Below are 14,070 nucleotides of genomic sequence, written 5' to 3' on the forward strand. Positions count from 1 at the left end.
AAATAGGAAAATCAAACTGGTACTTCCTAATTCATGAATGACACACAAGGTATTTGTTCTTAAATTGTGTAACCGAGTTTAATTACATGTGATGTTTTCTATAATTTCACACTAAGATCCATGAAACTCTTTAAATGACATTAACTTTGTTACATTTCAAATCGTCTAGATCCTTAGAAATTTGAGAGCTTGGTAAAGACACCTGCACTTAAAATGATAAAATTAGTTTTAGTCCCCCACATCCTACAAAAAATTTGGTAACCAATCTGGAAATGATTATATATTTGAAATATTTCTTAGAGAATTTTTTTTTTAAGTTTGAGAGCGTGTGTGCTCACACCCGTGGGGGAAGACAGAGGGAGAGAGAATCCCGTATAGGCTCCCTGCTCTCAGCACAGGGTCCCATGCGGGACTCCATCTCACGAGTCTGACATCAAGACCTGAGCCGAAATCAAAAGTCAACTCTTAACCAGCTGAGCCACCCAGATGCCCCAAGAATGTAATTAACTGAAAAACCTAATTTTCATACGATTTTTAGTGGTATTTAGTTATAACTGCGTCTAAGACTGCTTAATTCAAGAGTTTGAGAATATTAAATGAATCCATTTTAAAATAAGCACGGTGTTGCCATTATCTTTTAATCACATTCTATGCTTTCCTTTTTCAGTTAACGTTTTTGGAGAGAACTGGCTTTTTTATCTGGTTTTAGTATTTAAGCAAATAGGGAGCTATAGTCGAAATTAGTAATCTTTATGTTGGTAAGTTAACTCCAAAGTGCATTACACTAGTGGTGTGAGCACAGCAGCATAGGGTAAGGCGCATCGGCTTTCAGGGGAAGCCGTGTGGACAGAGCGTGGGGTTCTACGCACGGCTGAGGTTTTGTTAAACCTTCCCTATAGCTAATTCACTGTTTAGTCTTTTTTCCCTTTCTTTTCTATGTGATCAGGTATATTTGTGATAAGAAAAAGTACCCACTTAAATGTGTTTTTAGGGGCGCCCGGGTGGCCCAGTCGGTAGCTTCCGAGGGCTCTCCACCCCCCGGGGGGTGGGGACCCTGCGGGCGTCCGCGCGGTGGAGCCGGCTTGGGTGCTCTCTTCGCCCCCCACTAGTGTGTGCGCACTCCCCCCAACACGTGAAAAATTTAAAAAGTCTATGTCCATATTCTCTAACTATTTACATCAGCCGATAGTCCCCCAGGAACTCCGACCGGGAGGGTAGAATTCCTGAGTCGTGTGCAGACCGGTCGTGGAGCGCTCTGCGCGNTGACACTGCAGTGGGTGGCAGTTGCAGCCTTTCTTTATGCCGAAATAGGGCTGATTTTACTCTTCTGCTTGCCCTTCGTGCCCCCTCAGAGGTAGGAGCCTGCGCGGAGTTGCCGTGGGTGCGGTGAGCGCGGCCGGCCGCCGCGGGCAGGCGTGCGGAGACGCTTCCTGCCATTATCAGGGTTGGAGTGCTGGCGGTATTGAAGGTGCTCTTTCCACACGAATTTCGGGTGACATCGCACAGTATTAAAATATGACGCTGTAGAAAACTCGGTACAGGTACAAACGAATTAACTCCGTCTCCCGTCGCTCCTAGAAGGGCAGGCGCCCAGTGCTCGCGGTCCCCTGTCGTGGCCGTACTTCCCGGCGGTCGTCACCCCCAGCGCGGCTGGTGCCCCGGCCCGGCCAGTCCGCTCGGGGAGGGCGTGGGTAGCTGACGCCTGCAGCGCCACGCGGACCCAGACGGGTCTCCCGAGGGCAGTGCACTGGCAGTGTAGACACTTGCAGCAGTCAGTGGTTCTTCCTTTTGGCCTTAGGTAACCCAGAAACAGTTTCATTAATGTTTTACTGCCTTTTTTCCATACACAGAATTAATACACACTCAAAGTGCCGAATATGGAAAGTGCCACAACCGTACGTTAGCGTTAATTCCTTACTAAAGCACTTTGAGAGGCCTGTAAGTAGCGTAAAAGTATTTAAGTCGAATCATTGGCCGACTTGACGCCGGTGGGTCCTCCTGCTGTTCATTGGTGGGGTCGGGGGAGGTTCGTACAGTTGACACGCAGCGTTACATCAGCGTCCGGCCAGCGTCAGGCGTGCAGCCCGGCGATTTCACTTCTCCACGGTTACGCCGTGTTCACCGCAAGTGCGGCTGCGGTAGTTCAGTTTTAGATTCAGAAAGTTGGTGGTATGAATGGTGAAACACGCTTGCAGTAAAACTGTTGCAACACCTGGGTTCATGCCCCTGGCATAAAAGAAAATCTTCCATAAATGAGATCCTAGAGATAAGTTTAGTGAGAGCCCATGACTGGCAGAGACTTACCTAAGTTTTTACTTTGGCTCAGGGTCCAGGGGGTCTTTGCAACTCGACTTGTTTCTTACCTACCTAGATTTCTACTCCTGTCCTTGCCTGTCAGCTACGCCGTCACTTTTTTCTTCCTTACTAAAGAAAAAAATGGAATCACACTGTAGGAAGGAGCATTAGAGATCATTTTAGCCAGCCTACTTATTCCGTAGGGAAGGTAGTCATCTAGCTAATCCATAGCTGACTCTAGACAAAAATCTGACTTTCAGCCTACTGCTTTTTTACTCTACTGCTCATCCTGCGGGTTGCTTTGAAATCTCTACAACACCCTGCTAGCTTTTTGTTAGTAGTTGCAACAAGAGAGTCCTATATTCAAGAGAAAGAAAGATATTATTTATAAATAAAGCTTAAGCATTTCCTATATATATATAATATATGTGTATTTCAAAATATATATATATATATAGTCCATTAGTCTTTTTTCCATGAAAATAATACATAGATTTTGGATCTTATTCTTCCTGCCAAATATAATTTTTTTCGTGTCCTATTCAAGTACCTCTTTGATAGACGTGTATGTGAGTACAGAAATTCTATAAATATATACTCATTTACGAGTATATATATATAAGAAAATATATATGCATACAACCCATTTACAATATGTTCTTACTGTGTGTATCCACATTTTGTCTTTTATGCATGTACCACCATAGTCATCAACAAGAAGCCTTCAGTTTTATTTAATTTTGGCTATTATTTTCTCACTTAACCCACTGGTTAAAGACACATGCTTAGAAGTCAGGCTGCCTGAGTGTGTATTTCAGCTCTGCATGTTACTGTATGACCCTAGGCAAATTATTTACCATCTCTGGCCAGTTTCCCCATCTGTAAAATAGAGATAATACTAGTATCCACCTCATTAGTGGCTGTGGAGATTGAATGAGCTAAAATACATAAAAGTGCCTAGAACCATAGCATCATAAGGACTCAGTATATAATAGCTATTATCAGTTTTTCCTTGAACGGAGTCTCACTAGGAACTGCTAGTTGTTGCCTGTGAGAGGCCTCTCTCGTGTTCCTTTCTATACTGGCTGTTAAAATGTGAATTTACAGTGGGGCTTACACGAGGGTGTTGCTGCTCATATTCTCTTTCTAAAAATATAAACTTTTTGTAATGAAAAATTTGAGTAGCATCTCTGGCAGCATCGAGGCAAAAGGACCTCCTTCACCTATGTCCATCTTCCTCTCCTCCCAACTTCAAGTTACTGCTTAGGGTTGTTCTCAAAAGTTATTAGTTAATAATTTGTCGTAATCTTGAAGTAAAACTTATTTTTAGGTTGTGTTTGAACTTTATTTAGGTCCTTTGGACTTCATTCATCTGTTATTCATTTAAAATGCCCTTGTACAGGGACGCCTGGGGGCTCAGTCGGTTAAGCACTGACTCTTGGTTTCGGCTCAGGTCTCATGATTTCATGAGTTCGAGCCCCACATTAGGCTCTTTAGCTAACAGTATGGAACCTGCTAGGGATTCTCTCTCTCTCCCTCTCTTTTTCTGCCCTTCCGCTGCTCGAGCTCTCTCCCTGTCTCTCAAAATAAATACACTTTTAAAAATAAAATAAATAAAACGCCCTGTACAAAGTTTGTTACCTTTCCAATGGTGTAGTGGATTGCTGTCATCTTTGTCATTTATAATCCGTGCTTTCTTACCTCTGTGTCTTTGCTTGTGCTGTTCAGTCCATCTAGACTTTTTCCCCATTTCGTTTCCTACGTTCACATCTTGATCTGAGTGGTAATTATATGAGTGTATACATACGTAAAACTTCATTAATCTATTTAACATCTTTGCACTTTATGTATGTAATATAGCGATAACATTTTTAATTCCCTTGTGATAAAAATAATTAAAATAATAAAAATAATTCCCTTGTGAGAATTCTTTTACTTGGAGTAGATGTTAGAAGTGTATTATGGAAAAATAAATAGTGCAGAGTTAGACCCCTTGCTCATGAAATGCTGCTGATTAATTAGACCAGTAGGTCTTTGTTATTTCTGAGTTATTATCCTGATGAGCGAAAAGATACAAAGTGATAACTTCTGTCAGCAATATAGCTGTAAGACTATATTGGTGTAGTGGATTGCTGTCACCAAGGGACTATAAGAATCCCTTTTTAAGGTTTGGATCATGCGTCTTTACTTTGAAAGCTAGCCATTTTTGCTTTAGAAGGTTTAAGCCACCAGACAGAAGGTAATGTCAGATTATCATTACACTTGAGTTGTCCTTTATTTTATGAGACACGCTTATGTCATGTCAGAAAATTGATAATTCTCTGATAAGACATGAAAAATTAAATTTCTGTAATTCTTTTCACTCACTACACAGTTAGAAAAATGCTCATTGAATATTTGCAAAGCATTTCATAATCTTTTGATTTTTTTTATCTCTAATGTAATTATATTGCTTTACAGATGGCAGAAGATTTTTTCATTTAATGTCTGGGGTAAAATTGCAACTTTCTGGAACAAGGCTTTCCTTACTATTATAGTCCTATTGATTGTTCTATTTCTAGGTAAGTACTGAATTCCTGTTTTGACTAAGCTTAACTCTAGGGGTTTTTTTAAAATTATTATTAATGAATTCACTGGGTTTTTAATTACCTAAGTTGATGTCGCTATTGAGCTATAGCGAGTTGTACAGGGTCCTTCCTGGGATGAGTGCTCTACGTGCCACTGTTTGATGAGGAGACGTTTCCCGTGTCCCATACCACCTACCTCTGAAATGAGTTCCTTTTTATAGAACTAGGAACAGCTGGTGCGAGACGTATGAGTAGGTGATTGTATCAGAGTGTGAATGGGTCCCTGCTTCACTTTGAAATGCCAGTATGTGTCCCATGGTGTGCCCTTATTGTCAAGAAAATCTCCGGCCGCGTAACAAATAACACTGGGTAACAAGTAAAGGACAGGGGCACCTGGGTGTCCGATTTCAGTTCAGGTCATGATCTCACAGTCGATGAGTTCAAGCCCCTCACCGAGCTTGTGGCTCTCAGCACAGAGCCTGGTTCAGTTCTCTCTCTCTCTCTCTCTCTCTCTCTCTCTGCCCCCCCTTCTCAAAAATAAACATTGAAAATTTTTTTAATAAAAAAAAAAGTAAAGGATAGTAAGAAAAACGATCCCAACTCTGCCACCAACTAACTGAATGCCCTTTGGCACTTCATCTCTCTGAGTTTCATTTCTCCATTTGTAGAACAGAGAGAAAAAAGGCCTCTACTGCCTCTGGTATTGTGATCTTTTAAGTCTAAAGTCATCACAAGAATTCCTACTGAAAGCTGCCACATATTCCATATAAGGAAGGGAAACGTCAGTCTAAGGTTCTTTTGGTTACAGGTATCATAAGCCAACCGAACCTCACTTGAGCAAGAAAGGGAAACTTCTTATAAAATAGGGGGTTGTTTTAGAGCAGCTCCGGGAAGGAAGGAAGCCAAATTCCAGGGAGGGACTAGTCCTCGGAATTCAAGTGTCTCCTTCGTGCCTTGCATTACTCTGTGGGTCTACTTCATTCTTCCTTGTCTCCGTGGACGCTGATACTCCCTTCCCAAGGCAGAAGGTGGGCACCACATAGCTGCCAGGTGGCATCACTCCAGCCATACACAAGGATTAATTAGCCACTTGTGAATCTGAATTCCAGATAGAAGGAAAATAGGAAAATAAGTGAATCAGCTAGCACCAGGTATCCAACCTTTGTCTGGTACGCAGTGGCCGAGGGCAGGAGTCACAAGGCACAGAACCATGACCGCTGACTGGAGCCGACATCTGTGGTTGGGTAATTAATTCTCAGAGAATAGGGATATCAGGGTGGCTCGTGCAGGAGCTTGGACCGTACAAAGTAAAGGCGGGTAGATAGGGACTTACCCTTTAAACCTCAGTATTTCCATCTCAGAATAGGGTAATCATACCTGCTTCACTGAGGTGTTTAAAGGTTTAAAAGCATTAGCATATGGAAAGTGCATAGTTCAGTGTTCCTACTCACTAGGATGACGAAAGTGTATATAATACAAAACCAGTAGGTTGCTCAAGTATAATTTATTACTTTATTTTCAGATTTATTTCACTTTTCCTGTTGGCTGTTTCTCTAATAAGATAGTTATTATCAGGTGTTCCTGTCCCTAGAGCCTGTAATGAGTACAGTCACACGTGTGCTGTCGGGTGGGAACGGGTAGGAAGGCAGCAGGAGACCCCGGAATGTGTTTAGTATCAGCAGAAATGCGTCCCAGGTTTTGGAAGTTTCCCCAAGTGATCCAAAAAAGGCTGTCTCCGCGTGGCTTACGGAAGACTGACTCTGTGCCCCACGCTGCCCGTACTGTGCCTCCCTCGTTGTTCCCACAGCCTCCTCTGCTGGAGGGGGTTTTACCCTACAGGTGGGTTTGTGTGACCATTTGTATTTATAAACTTCTTTAATGTTGGTTAATTCTCAGCATCTCTGCATAATGGATCCAAGAATATTATTTTCATATAAAAGCCAAAGAAGCTTTGAGGCCCCTGGGTGGCCCAGTTAGTTGAGCTTCTGATTCTGGATTTCAGCTCAGGTCATGATCTCATGGTTTGTGGGTTCAAGCCCTACGTTGGGCTCCACACGGACAGTGTAGAGCCTGCTTAGGATTTTCCCTATCTTCCCCTCTCTCTTCCCCACCCCTGCTTGCTGTCTCTTTTTCAAAATAAATAAATAAACTTAAAAAAATAAAAAAAGCCAAAGGGAGCACCTGGGTGACTTAGTTGGTTAAGCGTCCACCTTTGACTCAGGTCATGATCTCAGTTCGTCAGCTCAAACCCTGCATTGGGCTCTGTGCTGATTGCTCAGAGCTTGGATCCTGCATTAGATACTGTATCTCCCTCCCTCTCTGCTCTGCTCCCCACTCACTCTCTGTCTCTGTCTCTGTCTGTCTGTCTCTCTCTCTCTCTCTCTACCCCCCACCCCCGCTCTCACTCCCACTCTCAAAAATAAGTAAACGTTAAAAAAATCTTTTTTTTTTAACTTTTTAAAAAAGTTTATTTATTTTGAGAGCAGAAGTCGAGGAGGAAAAGAGAAAAAGGAAGAGAGAGAATCTCAAGCAGGCTCCACACTGTCAGCACAGCCACCAGTGCGGACTCGAACCCACTAACCATGAGATCATGACCTGAGCCAAAATCAAGAGTCAGCCACTTAACCGACTGAACCATCCAGGTGCCCTCTTCGCCCCCTACCCCCCCAAAAAAATTTTAATGACATTTTTTTAAAAAGTCAAAGAGGCTGAATAACAGGCATAATGATCCTTCATATTACTATTTGGTTCCTCTGTCCTGCTCAGAATAACTCATAAATACTATTCTGTTTGGTGGATTTTTTAGGTGTTTTGTAGTGGTTGTTGGTATGCTCTTCCTATATTATTGTGACAATCTGAGGAATGGAAAAGGAGAAATAGCCATTAAGACCAAGAGTAAGATTGTTTTAAGCTTATTTATTTTGAGAGAGAGAGAGCACACACGGGGAAGGTGCAGACAGGGAGAGAGAGAGAATCCCAAGCAGGCTCCGTGCTCAGCACAGAGCCTGACATGCAGATCTGTCTCATGAAACGTGAGATCATGACCTGAGCCAAAATCAAGAGTTGGACGCTTAACTAACTGAGCTCCCCCGGTGCCCTGTGCAAGAAAAATTCTTAAGGATAATTTAAGAGACTATTTTATACACCTCTATGCAAATAAATCTGGAAACCTACGTGAAATGAGTAATTTTGTAGAGAAACCTAACTTATCAGATGAATTCTAGTAGATAGAGAAAATTTAAGCAGACCAGTTTTCCCTAGAAAAATTATAGAAAGTTGTAAAAAAAAGCTACCTCCTTCAGAAAAGAATAAAACCAGATAGTTTTGCAAGAAATTCTACCACTTTCAGAGAAAAGATATTATTAATGCTGCCTAAACTGTTCCAGAATTTAAAGGAAAAAAACTTTAAATTTTATGAAACTAGAGAAAGACAAACTCTATAATTGAAAATAAACCAAAAAGCCATAAGATTGGTAACATACCGAGAAAAGAATGTGCATAGCAGCATTAGTCATAACAGCTAAAAAGTAGAAACAGTCCAAATGTCCGTCAACTGATGAGTGGATAAACAAGATGAGGTCTTTCTGTACAACGGAATATTATTCAGCCATAAAAAATAAATACTGATATGCACGCAGTACAATATAGCCAAACCTTGAAAACACTGAATTAAATGAAGGAAGCCAGACACAAAAGGCTCTGTAGTAAATTTTTTCTTATGTATAGAAAGTCCAAAATAGGCAAATCCATGGTGACAGAAAGTAAATTGGTAGTTTCTAGGAGGGAAGGAATGTATATGGGGCTTCTGACGGGGTTAATGAAAATATTCAGAAGTTGGTGTTGGTGGCACAGCTTTGCAAATATACTTAAAACTATTGAATTAGACACTTTGAAGGGGTAAATTTTAGGGTATGTGAGTTATAATTCAGTAAAGCTGCCATTTAAAAAATAAAGGGTGCCTGGAGACTCCAGCAGTTAGTGTGCAGCTCTTGATTTCAGCTCAGGTCATGATCTCACAGATGTGGGATTGAGCCCCACGTCAGGCTCTGTGCTGGGCATGGAGCTTGCTTAAGATTCTGTCTCCCCTTCTCCCTCTGCCCCATCCCTGCTTGCACACTCATTTGCATTCTCTGTCTCTCAAAAAAATATATAGGGGCCCTAGTTGGCTCGGTCGGTTGAGCATCCGGTTTTGGCTCAGGTCATTATCTCGTGGTTCGGGAGTTCCAGCCTCATATCGGGCTCTGTGCTGACAGCCCAGGTCCTGGAGCCTGCTTCAGGGTGTCTCTCTCTCCCCCTCTCACCTTTCTCCCTCCCTCTCCCCCTACCCCTCTCCCCCTCCCTCTCCCCCTCTTCTCTCCCCCTCCCTCTCCCCCTACCCCTCTCCTTCTCTCCCCCTCTCCCCCTTCCCACTCGTGCTCTCTCTCTCTCTCAGAAATAAACATTAAAAACATTTTTTAGATATTAATTTTTAAAAGTGAAGTAAAATAGTAGTTTTAAGTGGCCTCAGGTTTCTAACTGGAATGTCTTTCCTGTGTAGCAGTCACTCTTCCCTAAGAATATCGATGGCTACATGAAAGAAACAGTGTAACTTGTTTGGCCCGCTGGCCTTTGAGACACCTAAGGCAAAGTCCCTAACCTAGGACCTACAAGAATCCAGTGACTTAAGAGTGCACTAAATATGGATATAAATAAGCTAAAGTCTGTTTTCCCCTGGGAAGAAATAGATCCCCTGTATCTGAGGCATAATGGACCTGAATGCATCAAAAGTGCAGCTTTCTGAATGTTTGCAGAAGCTGGTGCCACCCATGCGCTTGTTGGGGGAGCGTATGCCCATATAGGTCAAATCCCGTTTTAACTTACGCGAGGGGAAATCTCAGTGTAGCAAATATTTCTAAAATGTCAATAAAATCATATTAATATTACTAGTGTTAATGAGTTATAATATATATTTTTTACATTTATGTGAGAGAGTGAGCACAGGGGAGGGGCAGAGAAAGAGAGGATCCCAAGTGGGGCTTCACACTGACCGCAGAGAGCCCGATGCGAGGCTCGAACTCAGGACTTGTGAGATCATAACCTGAGCCAAGTCAGACACTTAACTGACTGAGACACCCAGGTGCCTTGATGAATAATAATATTTTAATAATATTAATGTTACTTTAATAATATTATTTTAAATAACTTAATGTTACTTTAATAATTACCATAATGATTTGATGATATTAAAGGAATAATATAATAAAAATGTTAGTACAGAAAGGGCAATAGTTTGGTCTCTTGGCACTGATGGGAGTGGTAAATGACCTATATACTGTCGTCAGTAGGTTGGATTTTATTCAGCCTATTAGGGATAGAATGAATGAAGGTTAATAGTTTGCAGTGCAGCTGGAGATGAGAGACAATACAATGATAATAAGTCCTAGGTAAATAATTTTTTTTAAAAAAGCTGTTACAAAGTTTTTGCAACTAGCTTCCACTGGCTTCTGTCTACAGAGCATCTCTTTTGAGCATGTGCCCTCCCAGGTGTTATAGAAAAAAAAGACAAAAAGAGCCCACACAAAAAGCCCATTATTTAAAAGTTCAGTTAATCTCAAACTTGTTTCCTTCTTTTTTTTTTTTTTTTAAATTTAGAGAAGGGGGAGGGGCAGGGGGAGAGAGAACCTTAAGCAGGCTCCACACTCAGCATGGAGCCCAACACGGGGCTAGATCTTACAATCCTGACATCATGACCTGAGCCAAAATCAAGAGTCAGACGCTTAACCGACTGAGCCGCCCAGGCACCCCAAAACTGCTTTCCATTTTAAAAGTAATTTTGTATCATTAAAAGCCAAAAGTAATGTTTTTTCTTTTCCTCTAATAGATGCTGTGAGAGAAGTAAGGAAATACTCCTCTGTACCTGCCCTTGAAAAAGGCTTAACCAGCAAACCTGGTGCCTATGAACATGCACAGATGAAACTTTTTAGGTCTCAAAGAAACCTTTACATTTCTGGATTTTCATTATTTTTTTGGCTGTAAGTTTTTAAAAAGCATAGTTTTAGAACATGACTATGTTTCTCTTCCTCGTTTTTCCTAAAGATTTTTTTCCTACACCATTTAGTATACTGACATCTCCGTAAAAGAATGCGGGTGAGGTTCTTAAACCACAAACAGTCGTTCTGGCCGGTGGGGTTGATGGCACAGAAGGCCCCGCACGGCCTGGCCCCCGCCTCCTATTCCCGGCCGCCCCAGCCTTCGCTGTTCTTCCATTCAGTCTTGCAACAGACGTTTATTGAGTGTGTTGTGTCCCTAACTTCTTCCCACTTCCGGGTCTTCACACCTGCTTTTCCTTCTGCCCCCTCTTCCCCTGGCTAATTTCTGTCCATCCTTCAGCCCCTTCACAGAGAAGCCGACTGTGACCATCGCTGCCCCCAGAGCGAAGCGGTGCTCTCTGCTGTGTGCTCTTTTGAGTCTCATTCACGTTTGCGACTAATTCCTGTTGTAGCTCTGGCCTCACCACCTGGAGCCTAAACTCCTTGAAAGACTTTGTCTCACTTGCCGCTGTGTCCCCAGTGCCTCGCACAGTGTTTAACGCTTAGCAGTTCCTAACGCCTAGCAGAGGAAATACCTGTTGAATGAGTATTTGAATATATTAATTTCTCTTTCGAACAATGGAAGTTACCCATAAACAGATGTGAATGACCAGTTTTCAGGCTTGGCCGGCCTCACACAATGCTCTTTATAGAGCAGATTTTGAGGTGCTAGGGAGAAAAAGAACCAAAAGAACAAAAAGGACCTCTCCTTCTGGCCCGGCCACACGGTCTACAATTCTGTTTCCACTCCTCCTGGCTAAAGGCCTCTAAAAAGAGGATAATTAAATTAACAAGTACTGCTGAACCGAATCTCCCAGGTGCTAGTTCTGTAACAAAGGTCACAAAGGAATGAGACACAGGCTTGTTCTGACAGAAAGATTTGGATTTAGAAAGGAGGGAGAGAAGAAAAGAATAAAAAGGTAGAAAGATGTCCTTCTTAAACATGGTCTCCCACTACCATACCCATACCTACAGGGAATCATTTGACAGTGACTTTATATCTTAAGTCACAATTCCTGTGACTAGTCTAGTTATACATTAATCTGATTTGGTTTTGTTGTTTGTTTTTGCTCAGTGTGTTGAGACGTCTGATTACCCTCATTACTCAGCTGAGTATAGAACTGTCAAACAAAGCCATACTTAAAACTCAAGCAGAAAATACTAATGAGGCTGCCAAAAAATTCATGGAAGAGAATGAGAGACTAAAACAGGTATTTAAGTTTGCTTTTTTAAAATGTGTGTAAATGTTGTTGGTTTTCCCAAGGCATATTAATTTTTCAGTATCAAAAAGAGCGTTTTTTAATAATCTGTAAACAAACTATGACCCTAAGTAGCAACACTGTTCTATAAAATGATGGTTTCAGAAGTGTGTCATTACCCTTTAGATTTGTTTGTTCGCAGTTTCCCTCTGTAGTGGATTAATGCCATTGAACCTGTTTCCTATGAATGAAAAAAAAAAACCAATATCCTGGGAATATGGATTTTAATTCCTTCATTACCATTAATTTTACTTTATAACCTAAAGCAAATCTTTATAAGTCTCTATGTTGCCATTTCCTTTTCAGTTAAATTATATTTAAACCATTTAAAATTTTTTTTAATTTGTTTTGTTTTAAATGTTCATTATGTAGGAAGCAGAGGAAAGTAGTTAATGCTAGACTGATGACTGCATATAATATTTAAAATCTTTAATTTGGCTGTGCTGCTGGTACTACTTCTTTGAGAACCGTATGCTAAGTCCCCTACCATTCAGGGAGAGTGTATATTAGGTACTGATATTTTCCCTGTTAAATAAAAAGAACAAATGAAAAATGATAGCTACAAAATTATTTGAGTTTTTTTCTTCAGTGTAAAATTTAGGATTCGTATCTCATAGCTTGAATGTTTGCAGTTCATTGTAAGCTGCGTAAGTTTTGCTAATTCTGCTTCTTAGAAAAAAGTGTCCATGGAACCATTCAGAAGTGAAACAAATTTTCTTTAAAAAAAAAGTATTCCTAAAATAATACAATAAAATGATTTTTCTATTGTAAATTAATGAAATGCAAATAGTCAATTATGTATTATACCAAGATATATTTATCTAAAAAGTACTGAGTTTAACAGAGAATTAAAATACTTATCCTAGTCTTGAAGGCTAGCCTCCTGTAGAAAGAACTATAAGAACCACCTTGTATCTATTGTAAATGAATGAGCCAGTACGTAATACCAGGCTTTCCAGAACATTTTAGATAAGGCAAAACTCACTGCAAAAAAAATTGTGTTTGATGCTACAGTATAATGATCAACTATTTAGAACCCATGTCTGGGGCGCCTGGGTGGCTCAGTCAGTTAAGCGTCCAACTTCGGCTCAGGTCATGATCTCAAGATCCGTGGGTTCGAGCCCCGTGTCAGGCTCTGTGCTGACAGCTCAGAGCCTGGAACCTGCTTCGGATTCTGTGTCTCCCTCTCTGTCTGACCCTCCCCTGCTCACGCTGCCTCTCACTCTCTCAGAAATAAATAAAACATTTAAAAAATTTAAAAAAAAAAAAGAATCCATGTTTTATTTCTAGTGATGTTTGCCTTATTTTCCACTACAGAAAAAAGGTAAAGACCTTTTTTCATTTAAAATAGCTCTGAAGAAGATTTCTTTTGGGAGGATTGTAACCAGCATCTTTTAAGAAACTTACAGAGAAAAAGCACCAGGTTTTTTTTTTTTTTTACTTTGTTTTGTTCTGTTTTGAAAAGTCATTCATCCAGAGATGTCTTGTAAATTTCCCTTTGTAGTAAATATCATTCTGGGAAATCAAGCTCTTGGTATTTCTGTATTCAAAAGCAAGCAATAAGTCATTTTTGCTTTTTTAGAATGTTTCAGTAGCAAAATCAGCCTCATTTTGTATCTCAATATTACCTGCTTCATTTTCTATCCTTTGATCTCACTTCACAGTGGTAAAAATAAAAACAAAACCCTCAAAGCTTTGATGAATACGTGATGGCTAAACTCAAAAGCACACAGCCGTGTATTTACTGTGTACCTATCTTGATTTAAAATTGTGCCCATCCTGTTAGAGTAATGAGTTCTAACTATTAACAGAACCCTGCTTTTTTCCACTCATTCTTTAGTTGTTTTCCTTTTACTCTTCAGCTCTAAGGAAATGGAAAGC

At 40.8% G+C, this 14,070-nt stretch overlaps 1 protein-coding gene across 1 annotated transcript in view; it reads left to right on the forward strand.

The window, feature by feature from the left end:
* Positions 1-33: 33 nt before the first annotated feature.
* Positions 34-14,070, forward strand: part of LOC144226810 (B-cell receptor-associated protein 29-like) — a 46,935-nt gene continuing 32,898 nt past the window's right edge. Inside the window, exons 1-5 of the mRNA XM_077758337.1 lie at positions 34-49; positions 1,183-1,354; positions 4,756-4,856; positions 10,723-10,873; positions 12,006-12,141. Of these exons, the coding sequence (XP_077614463.1) occupies positions 34-49; positions 1,183-1,354; positions 4,756-4,856; positions 10,723-10,873; positions 12,006-12,141 (576 nt within the window). The remainder of the gene's footprint in view (positions 50-1,182; positions 1,355-4,755; positions 4,857-10,722; positions 10,874-12,005; positions 12,142-14,070) is intronic.

This window comes from Crocuta crocuta, unplaced genomic scaffold (genome assembly GCF_008692635.1).
Source record: "Crocuta crocuta isolate KB4526 unplaced genomic scaffold, BGI_CrCroc_1.0 scaffold103, whole genome shotgun sequence".
Taxonomy (NCBI): Eukaryota; Metazoa; Chordata; class Mammalia; order Carnivora; family Hyaenidae; genus Crocuta; species Crocuta crocuta.